The 19,912-nt window shown below is 35.9% G+C and overlaps 1 protein-coding gene across 1 annotated transcript in view; it reads right to left on the minus strand.

Moving 5' to 3' along the window:
• LOC129266193 (uncharacterized) overlaps nucleotides 1-19,912 on the minus strand; it is a 118,002-nt gene that overhangs the window by 61,023 nt on the left and 37,067 nt on the right. Inside the window, exons 23-31 of the mRNA XM_064103842.1 lie at nucleotides 17,850-17,990; nucleotides 16,769-17,113; nucleotides 13,421-13,567; nucleotides 10,679-10,783; nucleotides 8,737-8,844; nucleotides 5,403-5,531; nucleotides 4,001-4,342; nucleotides 3,221-3,373; nucleotides 333-461 (exon numbers count right to left, since the gene is read on the minus strand). Coding sequence (XP_063959912.1) covers nucleotides 333-461; nucleotides 3,221-3,373; nucleotides 4,001-4,342; nucleotides 5,403-5,531; nucleotides 8,737-8,844; nucleotides 10,679-10,783; nucleotides 13,421-13,567; nucleotides 16,769-17,113; nucleotides 17,850-17,990 — 1,599 coding nt within the window. The remainder of the gene's footprint in view (nucleotides 1-332; nucleotides 462-3,220; nucleotides 3,374-4,000; nucleotides 4,343-5,402; nucleotides 5,532-8,736; nucleotides 8,845-10,678; nucleotides 10,784-13,420; nucleotides 13,568-16,768; nucleotides 17,114-17,849; nucleotides 17,991-19,912) is intronic.

Here is a 19,912-nt window from a genome sequence, read left to right on the forward strand (position 1 = left end):
AGCATTTGTCACGGGGGCACTTTCACTTTTTCTAAAGAGAATTTGATGGATTTTGTGCACATTTTAGTGAATTATGGGATATTTTCAGGTAAAAAATGTAAGTTTTCATAATTTCAGGGATGGGGGAGGGGGGCATACGCCGTGAAAGCATGTCCCATCAGCAAGATCACGGCCCCATTCATTTCATAAAACTCGTTATAATAACGAATTTGCAAGAACAGTTATAATTAAGCTACATGACCTTTCTGTTGAGGTGGACTTGTCCTTTAAGTTTGCCTTTTTGTCACACTTAACTTTGTGGGTCATCCTACATGTTTATTGTGGGAACTTACTTGGACAATTCAATTCATCTTCGTTGTTTGGGCAATCGTATACAAAGTCACATCGCCAGTTGCCATGAATACAAAAGTCACCAAACGCAGAATTGCATTCAAACTCATTGTCATGGTTGCCACATGCGCCTGAAATTTAAACAATAAACAATGAAAATTAGGAAGATGAAATAAAGAATGATGATTGTTATATATAATAAGTAGAATGGTAAGATGTAAGAGCAATTACGTTCATTTATTTAGTTATTTCCTCTTTAAGGATATTCATAGCATATAATGAATAAGAATATTCCAGAATGTCTCAGTAAAGCTTTGTTAGGCATGCTATTTAATAAGATAGAATAATATTTGTTATCTCTGGAATGTACTAAGACAGACAATAGACTGCTAGTGGCAGTGAAAAGGACAATAGGATTAGCTATGTTGTTTACATTGTTAATTTCACTGAGGTCATCCAAGAGTCTTCTAGAAGTGGACTATTCTAGAAAGAAGGATGATGTTCTTTTTTTAAAGACAATACTACAAGCTTCCAGAATAGTGGAAATTTATGTATATAAGCTGGCAGTTTCTTCAAGGACATCATCATATCAGATCAGAACTCAGAGTTTCACACCAGACTTTATGTCAAAGCATAGTTTATTTCCAACTGGAATACAACATTTATTTTCTGTGGAATTATTTGCACGGCATCAATGAACTGTTGCAGTTACTTTGAGAGAGGAATTCTCAGTTCTCATCGAGATCATCAACTTGTTTTAATGAACGCTTTTCAACCCATGGATTGCTGAAATTGACTGTTAATCAACATCGTCTTCAACTCGTTACAGTGACTCTTGTTATTCATCGTGCTTCAACATCGATTTCATCATCACCATCATTGTGAACTTTACTTTAAGGAAACTTTCCAACCAACTTGGATTTTATTTGGATTTATAACATAACCTTGGATTGTGCATCTAACTCTTCAAGACATGTAAGATCATTGTTATTTTTTGTTTTGTTGAATGATCTATTTCCTGTAATAAAAGAAAAGGAAATCAAATTTAAAACTAAATTTTCATTGTTATTTGTTGCAGTATCGTAACATGAGGAGAATGATGATCATGCTTATTTGTTTTGTGATGAAGGTTATAACAAAAAGATGTTCAAGGGAATAGGTTTCATGTAGTAGGAAAACAATAGGAATAAAGATGATGATGATAATGATGGTAATGATGCTGATGATAGTGATGCTAATGATGGTATGAAGATCAAATGATCTTTCCTTCCTCCTTCCATTCTCCTCCTGTACCTGCTCTTGTTCTTCTTTTACTTCTTATCATTTTACCACTGTTACTCTAACTTTCCTCCTTATCATATCTTATCATAACTCATCCTCTCTCTTTTTGTAGTTTTCTTTTTCTTCCACTTCTCTTCTCTTTATCTCGTTCTTCCTCTTCTTCATCATCATCTTCTACTCCTTTCTCTTCTTCTTCTTCTTTCTCTTCTTTTTTTCTTCTTCGTTTTTTTTTTCTTCTTCTACTCCTCCTTTCTCTTCTTCTCCTCCTCCTTTCTCTTTTTCTTCTTCTCCTCCTTTCTCTTCATCTTCTTTTTCTTTGTCTTCTTCTCCTCCTTTCTCCTTCTTCTTCTTCTCTTCCTTCTCTTTCTGCTTTCACACAATATGAAGCTGAACCATATTTCTAAAATACAGCTTTGTCTGAGGTGCCCTAATTTTTTTTTCAATTTTGAGATACATCTCCACACCTGCAGTCAGACCGCAGGTCCCTATGCTAATGAGCAAAAAGGCCAGATTAATCCAAATCATCTCGTGGCTGAATCCTCCTCCTTGCAAAATCTCGTGATTCGTGAGATTTTCTTTATCTAAGAATTTACCTGTTTTTACCTCAAGTTAAATGAAATATTATTGCACCATCAGATAGAGTAAATGTTACTCTTTCATATTGGTCATTTATTTTGTATACAATATTTTGTTAAATAAGTAAATTTCTGGCCTGAAAATGTGCCTCAAATCTGAATTTTCTTCCTCTGTTTTCTTTTGCAAATTGTGCAAAACTTTTTATTTTGAGCCTCAATGATATCTATATCACCATAAAGCTGAACTTCTGTACTTTCTCACATTGCCACTCTTGATATGCGGCACCTTTTAATCGGGTCAAGATCACACTTTTCCCACCAAGGTACAAGACGAAATTTTGTACTTGCATGAAATCCAGAGTTCTGATTGGCTGGATAAGGTTCACAGAATAACAGGCACGGGGTATTTGAGGAGATTAACACATAGGAAGTGTGACCTTCCCATGAACCCAGGCACTGGAACCGTTGTAATTTGCCAGTGTGTGGTCTCTTTGACCAATCAGAGTGCAGTATTCTTGTTTTCAAGCTGCTTTATGTACTTTGCAAATGAAAAGTGTGATCTTGACCCGATAAAACCAATTCTTATTTTGAAACCTATATTATTTTAAAGCATACATATTCAGCTTTATCATGATCTAAAAATCATTTGGGCTCAAACAAAAATAAAGTGTGAAAATAGCAGCTTTTGTCAGGTGAAAATAATTATTTTGTAGCATATTTTAGATCAAAAATTTAACCTATATTACAAAATCTTTGAATAAATTCAAACACATGAACTGAAAGAATGATTCTTCTTCTTTACAATGATACAAAATTCATGAAATTCGATGCACAAGTAGAGCAGCAATGACCGAATGAAAAGAGGTGTTTTGGTCCGCATCAAGCTCATTAAATATGCAAAACATCTCAAGTCATGAATATCACTTGGATGAAAGAAGCCACTTTCTTGGGACCTGCCGTCTGACTGCCTGGTGATGATAGCCTCCTGCCAACAATATCACTGCATCAAAAAGAACATTATCTGTCAAACTTACTATAATCATAGGTAGAACAGTTCACAAGTGCGCCATGACCTTCATCTTCACCCATTGAACAATCTCTGAAGTTATCACAAAGAGAGAAGCTATCGATACAGTGCCCATCGTAACACTGTGTCTGCCCGGCTGTGCAGTCAGCAAACTCGTGAGCTGAAAAAAAAAACCAAAGCAGATCAAAATAATAATAATGATCTAGTGGCTCGTTACATTTAAATTACTATAAATATGGGTTCAACTTTACCGGTTTGTTTTCACTTGATCTACTAGCAGATGGTCTAATTTCCCAGATCATCTAACACCATTTTGGCTCATCCTACTTGGTCTACTTTCAATTTGGTCCAATAATCACTTGGTCCAACAGCCATCACTTGGAATAATCCTCCTTTAGCCTAACTGTCATTTAGCCTGTCCAGGTGGTCTATTTTCAACAGTCATGAATATTCATGAGCTTTGCAATAGTCCAGGGATAAGGCATGTACAGTACAGTGTGAAATGTGATAAAAATCATAAACCTGGCGAAGCAAATAGTATGGGCTTAAGAAAGACAGTGTGAAACACCCAAAACATAGTATAGGGTTAAGGATAGTCCGGGGTTAAGGATAATATCGGGTTAAGGAAAAGTAGTGTGAAAAGCTTACAAGCATATTACACATTAGGGTCCTACAGTCCTTTAGTATTTTAGTTGTGGTTAAGCCCTCTGTAGATTAGATTTTTTCTTGATACAAATAAACTATCATTGCTTAATAAGTGCGGTCTATCATCATTATCATTACTTACTGGTGATGTTTGTAGTTGTGACGGTCAGGTCAAACCCTCGGCCATTCGCAAAGACGCCGCAGTGAAATTGCATCCAAGCAACACTGCTCGGGACAACAACCTCGTTCCAAGCAGTGCGATGGTAGTAGGCGGTATAGAACGAGTCCACGTCATCAGGGTCAGCACCGGTCCCGAAGGAAAGATACGTGGAGATGGTGACCGAGAAGTCTTGGAAAGTGACGTGGACGTAGAGTCCGTCCGGTACCGTGATAATCCATAGATAATAGCAGCCGCTGTCATGTGGGACAGGGTAGCCAGGGGATCGGATCACCTGGGATTCACCCTCAGACAGTGAAATGTTTACTGTTGATAAATTTAGACAAATAACATTAAAATGATATTAATAATAGCTGGATTTATACTGTACATCCCTTTTTTTTTGGCCAGAGGATACAAAGCGCAACAACTATTGCCCAAACTTAATAGCCCGATTGCCGCTTTACCAGTAGCACTAAGTGCATTCAAGCAATTTATATTAGATTCCCGGGGGGGCCACTTCCATTCACGAGTGGATACCATGCGCGACCATGGGGTCTCGAAAAGCACCCTAAACACGTAATTTCCATATTCTGAAAATGCACCCCTTAACAAGTATTGGCGTGTGAAACCCTACCCTTAACAAGTATTGGAAACAAAACGATACTCTTGGCAAATATTCCCTGAAATGAACCCCTAAACAAGTACAGGAATGTTTTATTGTTATGGGTCCTTCGGTCGTCGGCTTTACCTTATTTGGTTTAGTACGACCCCACCTTCTACACCTCGCGCAAATCGGACTCTAAACACGAAGTGTTGGGGCAAAATGGACATCCTTTATAAAACATTTTAATTTTGTTTTATCATTCCCGCAAATTCGACCCTAAACACGTAATTTTCCTACCGAAATAGACACCCTTTTTTCATTATTTTTGTGTTTTTGACACCCTTATCACGTTACGTACGTAACGTGCCCTATCGTGAAAAGGACATCCTTTTTACGTGTTTTTTTGGTCGCGCATGGTATCCACTCGTCAATGTAAGTGGCCCCCCCGGGATTAGATTACCCATTCACTTCACCTGGGTCGAGTGCAGCACAACGTGGATAAATTTCTTGCTGAAGGAGAACAGCAATATATGGCTGGGATCAAAACCTAGATTCAATGTTTGAAAGACAAGAGTCAGAACCACTAGACCATTCGAAGGATATATACATGTATATATATATATATATACTAATATTCATATTTATATATGGCCGTTCCCATATGTGAAATCCCCTTCCCCCCCGGAATGATAAACAGACCATTGACTTTGAAATGGGGGTGAATGTGCTATCCATGAAGGGTGAAAAACGTGAGCTAAATTAGAATGTGACAATACAAACCTGTGTTTTCCAACGTTCCGCAGTCCATCTCGTCAGAAAGAGTAAAACAATCATAGAAGGCATCGCATTTGTAGACCCCAGGTATGCAGGCTCCATCGCTGCAAGTGTATTCATCCTCTTCACATGGACCTGTGCAAAAATCATATTCTTGATTGATTGATTGACAACGAATTTATTCATTCCAAAATTTCAACAAAGTTACAAAGTAAAGCAAAATATAATATAACATTTTGAAATGAAATAGGAACCTTCTGGAAAGCAAAGCTTGTTATTGAAGGTTTCCTTCAATAAATAAGACTTAATGCAAAAAACAATATATATATATATAATATACTAATCATATCGTTCTTGTTGTAGTTCAAAATAGATACAATAAACAAGTCATCATATCTTTCTTGTAAAAATTATATGTAAATCCTTGTTAAATGTATTTTTTTTTTTTTTTTACATATTCTCCCAAGTAAAAAAATAAACAAGGCTGGATTATCTTACAAGATTATCTTAGTAGTTTGTATGAAATCATCAGTTTTCTTCTCAATTTTCAGTACTTATTACTGAAGATCAGTTTTACTTGACAGCTCTGGGCCCCGTCTTACAAAGATTTACGATTGATCCAATCAATTGCAACTATGGATGGCCAGCAACGTCAACATCTTTTATTCATGTTTGTTCAAAATATTTTCTAACTATAATGTACACTCATGCATTCATTGTTTTCTTGAAAATTCACTGCGCTTCTCTTCGCATACAGAGGACATTGTGCAAGTTTTTCGTAAAAATAAATTATGACACTGATTGATATCCATAGAGTTACGATTGATTGGGATTGGATCAATCTTAACTCTTTGTAAAGCCGTTACAACAAATTTCCTTTTAATTCTTCTTTAACCCTAAAAAGACTGGGGGGGGGGGGCTGATTCAGCCCCCCCCTCGACATTTTTCGCGATAAATCTGTAATGCGAAAAGCTGGCGCCGCGCCGTTCCATGACTTTTTTCTTTTAAGTCTTGCGCAACTTTTGAGACCAAATTTGCGACCCCCGGGTACGTGGTTCCGAAATTACGCAACATTTCGTAAGTACATGTCGACCCAAAATTGCTAAAAAACGTGAATTTGTGTACAAATCCAATGCAAATTGTGTTTTCAGCCAAAATTCATAAATGTATCATTATTTTCAATTTTACTAATCAAACTAAATTAATTTCATCTTGTTTATGGTCAGAATAAAGTCACGGATGATTTTCATTGAAAAAACAATAAAAAACAAAAAGTAAAAAAACAAAGAAATACATAAGAAATTTTTAAAACAATAAAATACATAAGAAAAGAATTGTGATGTTGAATTTTTTTTCATGTACATTTGATTAGAATCCTACAAAGAGTCTATGAATAAAAAAATTAGCAGTTTAGAGGCCTTATTTAGTTAATTAGAGCAAATCTTTGATTTTACGTATAAATTAGCATAATTAATGAATTTTGAAATTTTTCGGAAAATTTGATCCTACAGTCTTGGAGATTATGCCGTGGGTAATGCACGTGCCAATTTTCGTCGTGATCGACGGCCGAGATCATAGGGGGGGGGGCTGAATCAGCCCCCCCCCCCAGTCTTCTTAGGCATCAAAATAGCCCAGTCTATTTAGGGTTAAACCCATATTACATCACAACAATTTTATATTTAGGAGTGAATTTTTTTCAAACATATGTACTTTTTCAAAGCTTTCCAAAACACTTCTTCATTATTATCATGATTATACTGTAATTGTTTTTGTAATTGTAACATTGCCGTTTTGTTGATTTTTTGTGTGTTTTTATGCTTTTTTGTAAAACATTTGTCAATTCAGCTAACAAGCTGCGATCATATGTTTTAATACATCTTTAATCTCTCATCTCTCATCTCTTGAAGACGGGGCATGCTACAGGAACAGCCCCGTACCAGTCCTTACTTTAACAAGAATTTACAATGGACTGTAATGCATTTTATTCTATTAGGTTGACTCTCATAAACTGTACCTCTTATCTCCATGTAAGTATTTGACATGCATATGTAAATTGATGCCAAACTATTAGAATATCCATATTTCCAAAAAGTTGCCAGCTTTAACCCTGGCTAGACTGAGCCCATTCTGTTGATGTCACAGCAACAATAAGCATTTCAGATTTTACATTTATTTATCTTCAGAGCACCGGTTCTTTCAAAATCAAACTGGTTCCTGATGAAAATCGTCAAGAACCGGTGTCTTCAACCATAACAACTGAACACTAGTCTTCACTATAAATATCATTCTCACTTTCATTGTTTGTTACCAGTCACCCCAAATTAACAATAAGTTGCCATTTAAGGCTCCATGCAAATAGCGAAAAAAACTAATTTGGTCTTTAAAAATAAAACATAAGCTTTACCCTTATTAAACCGGGGGGTTCAATTTGAACCCCCCTCAACAAATTTCATCACTACGCCGTTGCGCAATTTTTTTGACCGCGTCGCTCGCTGACTTTTACTTTCGCATCTTTTAAGAGCCAATTTGCGAAGCCCGGGTATGCGGTTCCAAAATCACGCAACATTTTGTAAGTGCGTGTCAGACCAAAAATTGCTCAAAAACGTGATTCCGTGTACAAAGTCAATGAAAATTATGTTTTTCAACCAATAATCCTAAACGTATGATTATTTTTACTTTTGGTTGTTTAAATGGATTTATTGTATGCTATTTATGATCGCAAAATGGTCCCCTACAAACTTCATTAAAAAAAACAATAAAAAACAAAGAAATACATAAGAATAAAAAAAAAATGAAATACATATGAAATTGATTATAATTTTGCAGATATTTGTCCAAAATGTAAAAATTGATACTCTCACCTAAAGTTAGCATTCTACTAGCTATATAAATTGAGTTAAAGCCAAAAATATAAACCACCCCAATTTAGGGCGAATTTCATACACTTATTTGCATAATTAATGAAAAAATATAATTTTTTGAAAATTTTACTATACTGTCTTGTAGGTTACATCGTGCTCTATGCGCATGCAAATTTTTGCGGCGATCGCGCAATCAGCGGCCGAGATCTGAGGGCGGAGGGGGGGTGCCAAATTGCCCCCCCCCCCCGTATAAAGGGCCTGAAAAAGCCCAGTAAAGATAGGGTTAAATGGAAGAGTTATTAGTTGTGTATCAATTTAAGAATTTTAGGATGTGCCCTTTTTAACTCAATAAAGCCTAAAATCCATTTTGGGAGACTTATTGTTGGTTTTGGGGTGGCAACAAAATCAAAGGAAATAGAGATCTATTGGGAATATCAATAAATATTATCTACAAGGTCTCGAAAGAGTCCCATCCTTACCGCAAGTGGCTTCATCTTTTCCATTTGAGCAATCGATAAAGTCATCACATTGCCAAAAAAGGTAAATACATTCCCCTGGGGCACATTCGTACAAGTGGTCAGGACAGGCTGCAGATACAAACAGAACATGGTCATTATTAAAACTAGCACATCAATGATGTGGTGCTCATCCCGCATCTTGCTACAAAATTTAACACAATTTTTATTTTCAGCCCAGGAGACACTGTAGTGAATTATATTGGTGACAAAAATTGAGGAAACAAATTTGAAATTGATAAAGAAATGACAGGGAAGAAGCAATTTTTGTGATTTATGAATAAATTTTGTATAAATCAGCATAAATTTTGTATAAATTAGCATAAATTATATTCTAGTCAAAATTCCTCAATTCTGTGTAGAACCTTGGTCATGCAGTTTTCATATGGAACCCAAAAAAATCAAAATCGGTCAACAAATAAATAAGAAGAATTTTTCTGTGAGTTTTGAAAAATATGCATAAATTAGCATGAATAATTTCCTAATCAAAATGTCAAAATTCTGTGTACAAGTTTGGTGAACCTCATGCAGGTCTACTAGATTGGAGAAAAAAAAAATTATGTGTCGAAGTTTTGTATCCCCACCAGGAGCTATCATATAAAGCAAACTAAATTGAAATTGATAAAACAAATGAGGGAGAAAAGGCTTTTTTTTTTTTAATGAATCAACTTCACATAAATAAGCTTAAAAATTTTCTAGTCAAAATTTCAAAATTCTGTGTACAAGCTTGGTGAACCTCATGCATGCAGCTCTACTAGATGGAAGAATAAAAAAATCAAAATCAGTCAACAAATTAAGAAAGAGAGGAATTTTCTGTGATTTATGAATAAATTTTGCATGAATTAGGGTAAATGATTTTCTACTCAAAAGTTTGGAGAACCTCATAAACCTCTACCAGATGGAAGAAAAAAAATCAAAATCAGTCAACAAATAAAGAAGAAGAAAAACATGCACAAATTGATTTCACATAAATAAGCATACAAATTTTTCTTGTCAAAATTCTGTGTAAAAGTTTGGTAAATGAACCTCATGAAGCTCTATTAGATGGAAGCAAAAAAAAATCCAAATCGGTCCACAAATAAACGAGTAGCATTTTTGTGAATTTTGAAAAATGCGCATAAATAGCATATTTAATGAGTTTTAAAATTCTGTGAACAAGTTTTGAATCCCCCACCTAGTGCTTTCATATAAAGGAAACAGAATTGAAATCGGACTTGAAATGACAAAGAAGAAGCATTTTGAAATTTGGACGGACGACAGACGACGGACAATGGACGCCACGCCATGGTATAAGCTAAAAATGAAAATTCATATTTTATTGTTCGAAAGAGACATGAAATGAAATACTCAGAAAATTTGCTTTGCCCAATTGATCATGGGCCCGGCAGCCGCTGTGCAGCGTCAGATCGTCGAGGCTCTATCCTTTTAATCATTGAACGCAAAACAGGGTAGCAGCAACTCCCATCTTATAATGTCTTTTGGTCTGACACATCCGGGATTTGAACCCTCGACCAATGCTGGCAAGCAAGCGTTCCTAGCCACTGCTCCAAGAGCATGGAACAATTTCCCCAACTCTACAAAGAATGCAGCTTTACTCATTCTATTCAAGAAATATCTAACTCCCGCTCGCCAGCATTGGCCACCTCAGACCAAAATATGTTATAATAGGGGAGTTGCTGCTACCCTGTTTGGCGTTTGATAATTAAAGGGATAGAGCCTCGTCGATCTGGCGCTGCACAGCTGCCGCCGGGCCGCGCCACGATCAATTGGGCAAAGCAAAATTTCGGAGTATTTCATTTCATGTCTATTTCGGACAATAAAATATGGATTGGAGATGTAACGTGCTTTGTACCTTTCCAAGGAAAGGCGCTACAGAAATTTTATTATTATTGTGACAATGACTCACGGCAATATTCTTCATCATTAACACAGTCAATTAAACCATCACACCTCCATGATTCGTGGATACAAGCACCATCGTTGCAGGTGAATTGATGTGGCTGGCAAGTTCCTGGGAAACAAAAAAATATTGATTGCTTGGACTTATTATTTATTACCAGATGACATAATCAAATGTAAACATGAACATTTAAAAACATCAGTAAATATTCTACCCTTTATACAAGAAATGTGTTTTTTCACAATAATTTGAAGCTGATATGAGTTCTTTAAAAAAAAAATACCGTAAAATACATAAGATGATCACCAACATCAGAATGGCCTAGGTAACATAACAAAGATGTAAGAGTGAGGTGATATTGTTTATGAGATTGCTCATAACACAATAATCAACGCAAGCAACCATAGACTATTTTAGCCCTACAATCAATCGATATACTCTACATGTAAATAACAGGGGCGAGGTCACTATGTTACGACATGGCAGCTATCAGTGTCAGGGATTGAACTGTATGTGTTATTCCTGAAATCATTAAAAAGACAGTTTAACATAATCAGCAACTTCTTAATAATAATGAAAATGACATGACTTGATCGCCCATTTCTGAGCTGTTAGCATAACAGCTTGGTACATGTTCTTCCACGGGGTCCAATGTAACATTAATGATATACAAAAAGTCATGAACAATGGTATTCTCGTCGTCCCTTCCACTCATTGTTCTCTGATGCCCATCGATTTCCATTACCATTTTATTGTATACTCTTAGAAATAATTATTTGCATGCAATTCAAATCTGTACGTTGATTGTTTTTTTTTACTTGGCATTTATTTATGAATTCATGTTTCCCTCTTTTTGTTTCATTTTTATTTATTCTCCTTCTCTTTCTTGTCAAATTGATATTTTTATGAGACTCCCACTGCATATTCATAGGAGCCTTCAACCAACAAGCTTTGCTTTTACTTTTGGCTCCCTCATATCCACATCTCTCATTTTCTTTCTTTTCGTCATTATTTTATAAGCACCAACTACAAGAATACTTTCTAGCATTTTTCTTTTATCATCTAATCATGTATACATTTCATATTTTACAAGGATAATTATTTATGCTTATCTATGAAAATCTGTATTATCTATTATTGCTTGTATTGAGTTATTGACATTTGAAAATGTGACAAGTTGATATGAATATATCTTGAGCCTAATCTCATCAACCAAAACAGATGACTCGTGCATTTTCAACAGCAGCACCTGCCTTCTGAAATAGGCTTCCTGACCCACTTTAGAGATATTGGAACCTCCGCTAGCTTGGAAAGAGCCCTAAAAACTTATTTATGTTCTAGGTTTTCAGTCTGGATCTGGATGTGTGTGATTGTTTTTTCTCTGCACCCATGTGTTTGAAAGCTTGATGCAGACAGAATACTCACATATACATCCAGAATTAGAATTAGGCTGGGTTTATGTTCATACAAAAGTCTGATATTTTAGATTACATAATGTTATATTTCAATATGTTCTTATTACATGTACGTCTGATGAATCATTTAACCATCTTGCTGTACATAATTCATATTTTGTTTATTCATAATTGTAAAGTGCTTAAAGAACTATACTAGTTATCAACCACTTATTACTATTATTATCATTATTGGAAAGTCAAAAGGGGCCTAAGCTTTCGATCCTAGCAGAATTTTTGTCGGAGGCAAAATGACAAACATATAAAGTGGAACAACCATAATATAGACCACAGACAAGCTACAGCAACACTAGAAACAAGGAGACAAAAGGGGCATATTATGGTTGTTCCACTTTATATGTTTGTCATTTTGCCTCCGACGAAGATTCTGCTAGGATCGAAAGCTTAGGCCCCTTTTGACTTTCTAATTTACTCCTTTGGCTCTCTTTTATTAGATAAGCAGTTTTCAGCAGCTTCTTTTTACTATTATCATTATTGTATACAAAAAAATGAGTGATCAAATCAAAATATAGTATTTCAAACTGAATCTCTATTCATTATTCTACACAGTTACTAAAAAACATCCCCTCCTAGAGTAATTGTGAAAGCGACCCTTTTCCTCCAGTCATTGATTGTAGTTTATAGGTTACAAATTGTTAAGGCCCCCATTCCACAGAGGGAAGACCTTTGAAAGACCGAAAATTGGCTAGGTCTTACAGCAGTCTCCAAGATCACTGAAATTCTCATCTCTGTGGAATGGCTCAGAAAGACCCCTCAAAGAACTCTGAAAGACTGATTGATACTTTCTTAGGCTAGTTCTATAGATATCTTTCAATGGTCTTTCAGAGATCTTTTATGCAACAAGTGATCTTTCAGATTTCTTGCCATGGAATTTTCCTTGTCTTTCAATGATCTTTCACAGATCTTTCAATGATCTCTCATGAGTATTGCAGTGCTCTCCATAAAAATCTTGAGAGACTGTAAAAAGATCATGGAAAGACTAATAAGAACTTTTAAAGTTTATCGAAAGACTGCTGAAAGACCACCAAAAGACTCTTTTCTTGGAAGACTGCTGAAAGACTGTTTTGAACCATAAATTTTGGGACTCACGAGGACCACAAAGACCATTGAAAGATCCATCAGGAATCGTGAAAGACCTCGGAGATCTTTGAAAGTTCGTTGAAGGACCCTTGAAAGATCAAGCAAGTTTCATGGTCTTACAGCAGTCTTTCAGAGGTCTTGCTCTGTGTGGAATGGGGGTTTAAACATGAAAGACAAATGGTATGGGCCCTACCTCCAACTGCGGTACACCTAGCTTCATCTTCATTTTGAAGACAGTCATGAATGCCATCACACTCGAATGTTGCCAGGATGCAAGTTCCATCGAAGCAAGCAAACTCCCATGGTGCACACGTACCGGGTGGGATTGCCGTTGGGGTAGCTACATGTAGAAGAAAAGAAGGTTAGGCATCGGTTTAACTCATTTGATCTGGGGAATTCGTGAGTGAGAAAAAAAAATCCTGGGGTGGTATTCAGAGATCCATTTTAAGGAAAAAGTATGTTATCAAAGCGAGCAAAGTGCACTGGCGCACACGTACTGGGTGGGATTGCTGTTGGCGTAGCTACACGTAAAAGAAAAGAAGTTTACAGACAAAGTTTAGACAACGGTTAAAGAGGAATCCAACCCAAATAAAAACTTTTTATAAGGAAAATAAAAATCAGACAAATTGATAGGTGAAAGTTTGAACAATATTGGACAAACAACAAGAAAGTTATGAATTTTTAAAAGTTGTAATTATTGGTAATCACTATACTCATGGTGACTTCAAATTGGCTGCATATGGGATGTCATAGTGATGTAAGGCAAGGACTACTCTTCCATGTAATCCAATACATATTATGGCTAAAATGTAATTTTTCCTAAAAGTTTTATTTCAAATTATATTTTTCTTTCATGAGGACATTAAACAATATACTACCTGGGTTATGTTTAGATTACTGCCCCAGGGGAATGGGTACTTAGGAGAAAACCACAAATCCCTGATAATAAAGTACATGGCCTATGGGAAAGTTGTCCTTGCCCCTTGTCATAATTTACTTACCCAGTTGCCAATTTGAAATCTATATAGTATTAGTGATCTCAATTTTAAAGCAGCTATAACTTTCTTATCGCTTGTCCGATTTCTTTCAAACTTTCACCATTCTGTTTAATTTATTTTTCTGCTTCCCAACACAACATTTTATAGCCAAGGCTGGATTCCCCTTTAACTCCTCAAATTTGATCAGGGATTTCGTGAGTGAGAAAAAAAATCCTGGGGTGGTATTCAGAAATCCAATTTAAGGAAATGTTATATCATAGGGATACAAGTTTTATCAAAGCAAGCAAACTAAACTGGCGCTCACGTACTGGGTGGGATTGCTGTTGGGATAGCTACATGTAGAAGAAAAGAAGTTAAAGGTCAAGTCCACCCTCGAAAAATGTTGATTTGAATCATTAGAGAAAAATCAAACAAGCATAATGCTGAAAATTTCATCGGATTCGGATATAAAATAAGAAAGTTATGACATTATAAAAGTTTCGCTAATTTTTTACAAAACAGTTATCTCAGTGGAATGAAAATGAGAGAGTCGATGATGTCCCTCACTCACTATTTCTTTAATTGTTGTTTGTTTGAATTATACAATATTTCAATTTCTACAGATAAAAATAATAATCATCAACTTGACTGAACAATGAAATGTTAAAACAATGGTAGTTCCACATGTTCAGGGAGGAATAAAACTTCATTTCAGATGACAATGAGGAGAAAATTTAAATATTTTATATCATGAAAATACAAAATAAATAGTGAGTGATGCCATCAGTCCCCTCATTTCCATACCGACCAGGATGTGCATACAACTGTTTTGTGAAATTACGCAAAACTTTAAAATGTTGTAACTTTCTTATTTTATATCCGATTTTGACAGAATTTTCAGCATTATGCTAGTTGGACTTTTCTCTTTTTACTCAATTTAACTTCTTGTTAGTATGGACTTGTCCTTTAAAAGACAAAGTTTAGGAATCGGTTTAACTCCTCAAATTGATCAGGGGATTTTGTGGGAGGGAAAAAGAATCCTGTTAGAATAATTGAGGTAAAATATCCTTACAACCTCTCTGAATAGGTATTCTGAGATCTGTTTCATCCAGGTGCGGATCCAGGGGGGGGGGTGGGGCACATGCCCCCCCTTTTGAGAAGCAATGAGAAGCAAAATTAAATTTGTAATGTAAAAATGCCATTCAAAACAAGGTGTGGCCCCTCTTTTGTAATAGAAGACCCTTTTTTTACGAAATATCCTAAATTTGTGGTTGAAAACCTTTTTTTTTTTTTTGGGGGGGGGGGGGGCCTTGTCAAAATTTTCCTCCAAAAAATTTGCCCCCCCCTTTTGGAAAATCCTGGATCCGCCCCCTGGTTTCATTCATCTTCATTGTATCTATGTAAGAGACCCCTAGTTATGAAGCAATATCTTAGGTGAATAGCTGTTTACTAGTATTCTCATCTCATCCAACCAATGAAAATACTTTCTGCCAGGGGGTGGGGCAAATAAATGAGGGCATGTCAATTCATTGAATTCAAATGTGGTTGCACTACACAATCATCAATGCTTGTTGACAGAGATTTGTTTTAAAACACAAGCAGATTTTAGTATCATGAAAAGATATCATTACTTATTTGCACATTTTCAAGCACCAATGTAGCCCATTCAATTATTTGAGAAAATTGGGAGAAGCGTTTTTTTTTACAGACTGTTTATTGAAAGATAACCCTTATTTCATGATGAATGTATCAACAGGTTTTTCAAGTTAAATTTCCGAACAACGATTCTGCTTACCAATGACAACTACACATTAATTTTCCATGACTACAGCAATTTATCTTTTGAGCATGAATAATCGTTGATAAAATGAATATTTTGATAGTGTCCAAGTCCAACGGCAGCAGGACTTGTAAGATCTAACTAAAAACCACATTGGCAGACAATTCCTATGAATAGATTATAAAATGAAAAAATATCCATCCATCATAAATTCGTAATGACACGGATGTGACTTACATGAAAATTTATGGGTTCTGAACTGGGCAAAAACAAATATGTACATGTATGTATGTACATACATGTATAGATATAATTATATATATATATATTGTGAAAGAAATGAATGAAGAGAACAATGGTAGGCGTAGCTTAAATCAGAGTTCCTCAGAGCTATCTGCCCTTTGGAAAAATTGGTGATGCCGAAAAAATGTCTCTGCCAGGAATCGAACCCGGGCCCCCAGCTTTGAAGGCCGGTGCCTTAACCACTAGACCACAGAGACGGGTAAGTGGCAAGGGCAACCCCGATCTGATTGACCATCAGATAAACAGATTTTTGACACCACCAATTAAATTTCCTTAGTTGGCTGTAGGTGAGTTTTGAACAATGACAAGCTGCCATGCCTCAGCTGGATCAAGCTATTCCTTAGATACAGTACATGTACGGGACCAATAGGAATTGTTCTCTTCATTCATTTCTTTCACAACATATTTAAATACAAGAGTTGCCAATTAAGCTGTTGTAAATGTATAATTTCTCACATCATACAATACAGTCCATACTGACCTGCTTTTTCTATAGGGATCATACTGATATTATAACCAGTGGATTGCCCATAGGGACCGCCATGGAAGACAATATAGAACTGATTGGTGGGTGTGTAGAAGTTCACAGGATTCTTGTCATGATGGTTGTACACGGCAAAAGCTTGGTCATGATCATGGTAATCACTGCCGTGACCGAACGCGAGGAAACCTTTCCAATCGATGGAGAAATCGTTGAATATCACACGGACAACGTAGTTATCAGGAGCCGTGATGATATAGACCAGGTAGTCTTTCGGTGGGTAAGGGTTTGGGTAGTTGGTCGATGAGATGGTGTAAAGCTGTTCCACTTGAAGGTTCTCTTGCACTGCGAAGATAACGGTAAGGATGATTATGTAATTGTATTTACAATTGTAAAGATGTTGATGATGATGGTAATGTTGTTACTGGTAGTTATATTGACTTTGGTGGTGAAGGTACTGATGATGATAAAAGGACCAAGTCACGTCAGAATTTTTTTGTTTCGGAATATGCCGGAGTTCTACCGATCGGAATCCGGTATCCCGATAAATTATTTCACGAACGGGAAGGTACAAAAAAAGTCACTGATTATACAATATTGATTTCATTTTTAAACAAATATTCATAAAAAACAAGAAAATATGAAGAGAAGACAGGAAAAGAACTTGCTGATGTTTACGTGGCTATCTTGTTCTCTTTGTTAGAAGCTAAGTTAAAATGCGTCTCGTACGTAGCTTAGCTACTAACAAAGATAAAAAGATGCCCAGGTAAACATCGGCAAAGTTTTTTCCCCATCTTCTCATCATATTTTTCTCAGTGGTCACCTGTCATGTATTACTTAATTTTGCCGCTATAAGCTTGATATCTGCAAATAATTCAGGGTGAGGGTCACGACCGTCCAAATCAATTCAGGGTTCAAAGGGTTAAAGACTTTTGTAACCTGAAATGTTAAGTTTGTTTTTCTCACCCATGTCCAGAGCAAATGATGAAGATAAATTTCAGAATTCATCTTATGCTCCTTGACAGAGGTTTGAATTTCAACCGGACTATCTTAAGAAATTCAGCAAAAGCAAAGTACTCACCTATTGTATCTGGAGTCCCGCATCCTTCTATTTCATCTGACCTATCTTCTGGGGTGCAGTCATAGTAAAAATCACACTGATAAGAACCCGGGATGCATCGGCCGCTGCTCAGACATCTAAAGTCACTCTCTTTACAAGTACCTTTATACAGATATTGTCAAAGAAGATCAGAGGTTAGTTTATCAGATAAGAAAAAAACATTGTCCTGGGGGCCGTTTCATAAAGCTGTTTGTAAGTTAAAGGAGAATGAAACCCTTGAAACCAGCTGAATCCATATCAAAGAGAAAAATCAAAGAAACATATTGTTGAAAATTTGAGGAAGATTGAATGAATAATAAGAAAGTTATGAGCATTTGAATATTGAGATCACTAATGCCATGTAGATCCCCCCATTGGCAATGCGACCAAGATCTGTGATGTCACACACGTACAACTCCCTCATTACTTTAGTACTTATTTCACTTATATTCTCACTTTTATAGAGTCTATCACAAGGTGAGGTGTTCTCTTTATGAGAGGACAAGTACAGAGGTTTCACAACATTATATCATTGATGAATCGTTTGTCATATGATTAGAATGAGCAAAAAGAGATGTTTTGGGGTATATTTTCAGTGTCCAAAAGGGGAGAGTTGTTCATCTGTGACATCATAGATCTTGGTCGCATTGCCAATGGGAGGATCTCCATAGCATTAGTGATCTCGACATTCAAATGCTCATAACTCTTCTATTGCTAGTCCTATTTTACTCAAACTTTTGTTGATCTTATTTTTTTATTTTTCTGCTTTCACAAAAGCTAACTTGCTCCAAGAGTTTCATTCTCCTTTAAGTGTGACTTTAGGAACGACTGGTGATCCTTTCTTGTGATAAATAATATTCACCATTAAATGTTCATCAGTGATTATATAGCATGTAAGAAAGTATCACCAGTCGTTCTTAAAGTCGCTCCTAACTTATGAACAGTTAAATGAAACACCCATCGGGTACCCACTTCATAATACTTGTAATGATAAAAAAATTTGCAATAACGTTTAAAGCTATTGAAATAATCCAAGTTGATTGGCTGATAGTAAATTTGTACTAGAAACTGTGCATTCGGTATTATATCAAGTCTGCATGAAACAGATCCCAGGTCATATCGGTCAGGAAAAATAATTATTTTGCTATTTCAATAGCGCTACCCTCCAATACTAACATAAGAGGAGCATTGATGATAGAGGTAGAAATCAAAATTGCAAATTAATAATTATTTTGCTACAATGAATAAAAAAAAAGAAATTTAACTAAAACTCATTTCCTTTGCACTATTGTGGCTGCTCAGCAACCCCTATGATCTTGGCCATTGCAGTGCAATCTCAAAATCTCAGGATTTGTTTCCAAATCCAGGGACGGCTAACAGGCGGGACACAGTAACGTTAGCAATCATCTGAACTGTCCTAACAGTTAAGTTTGGTCACAATTTTGATTTTGAGATTTTAGAAGAAAATGAAATTACAAGTCGATCGCTCCTGTTCATAATTAAATTTCTGGGCAGCAAATTTACTTTAGTTCCCGAGATATGTGGGGATTTTCGAGGCAATGTCATTTTTTGACAAAATGCTCAAATCCCCTTGAAAACATGTACTGTGTAACAAACAAACAACAGCTATGCGCACTTAATTAATATGTAAATGAACGGTCAGCAAGCCATTGTATCTGCAATTCACTAACTTTGCATGTGAAAGATCTGATACAGCATTTTGCTGATCGCAAGTATTGAAAATGTGGTCAGCGTTGTACTCCCTTTGTCATTCTTTTACAGGGGAAATCTTAACCGCTCAAACCAAAATGACAAGTTTGCAGCTCTTTTGAAATAATTTCTTTGATTCTTTTTATTTACAAACATACCACTGTCAAGCAACTGTCTTGGTCTTTCCAACCATGTATTTGTCTAACACTGAAAATCTTGTAAGACTGGGGACAAAAGTGTGGAAATTATAGTAAACTTTGAAGTTGAATTTCTTCTGAAACGGGTTTTGCACTGTCATATTATGACTGATGACGATAATGCCCTTAATACTGAAA

The sequence above is a fragment of the Lytechinus pictus genome, chromosome 8 (genome assembly GCF_037042905.1).
Source record: "Lytechinus pictus isolate F3 Inbred chromosome 8, Lp3.0, whole genome shotgun sequence".
Taxonomy (NCBI): Eukaryota; Metazoa; Echinodermata; class Echinoidea; order Temnopleuroida; family Toxopneustidae; genus Lytechinus; species Lytechinus pictus.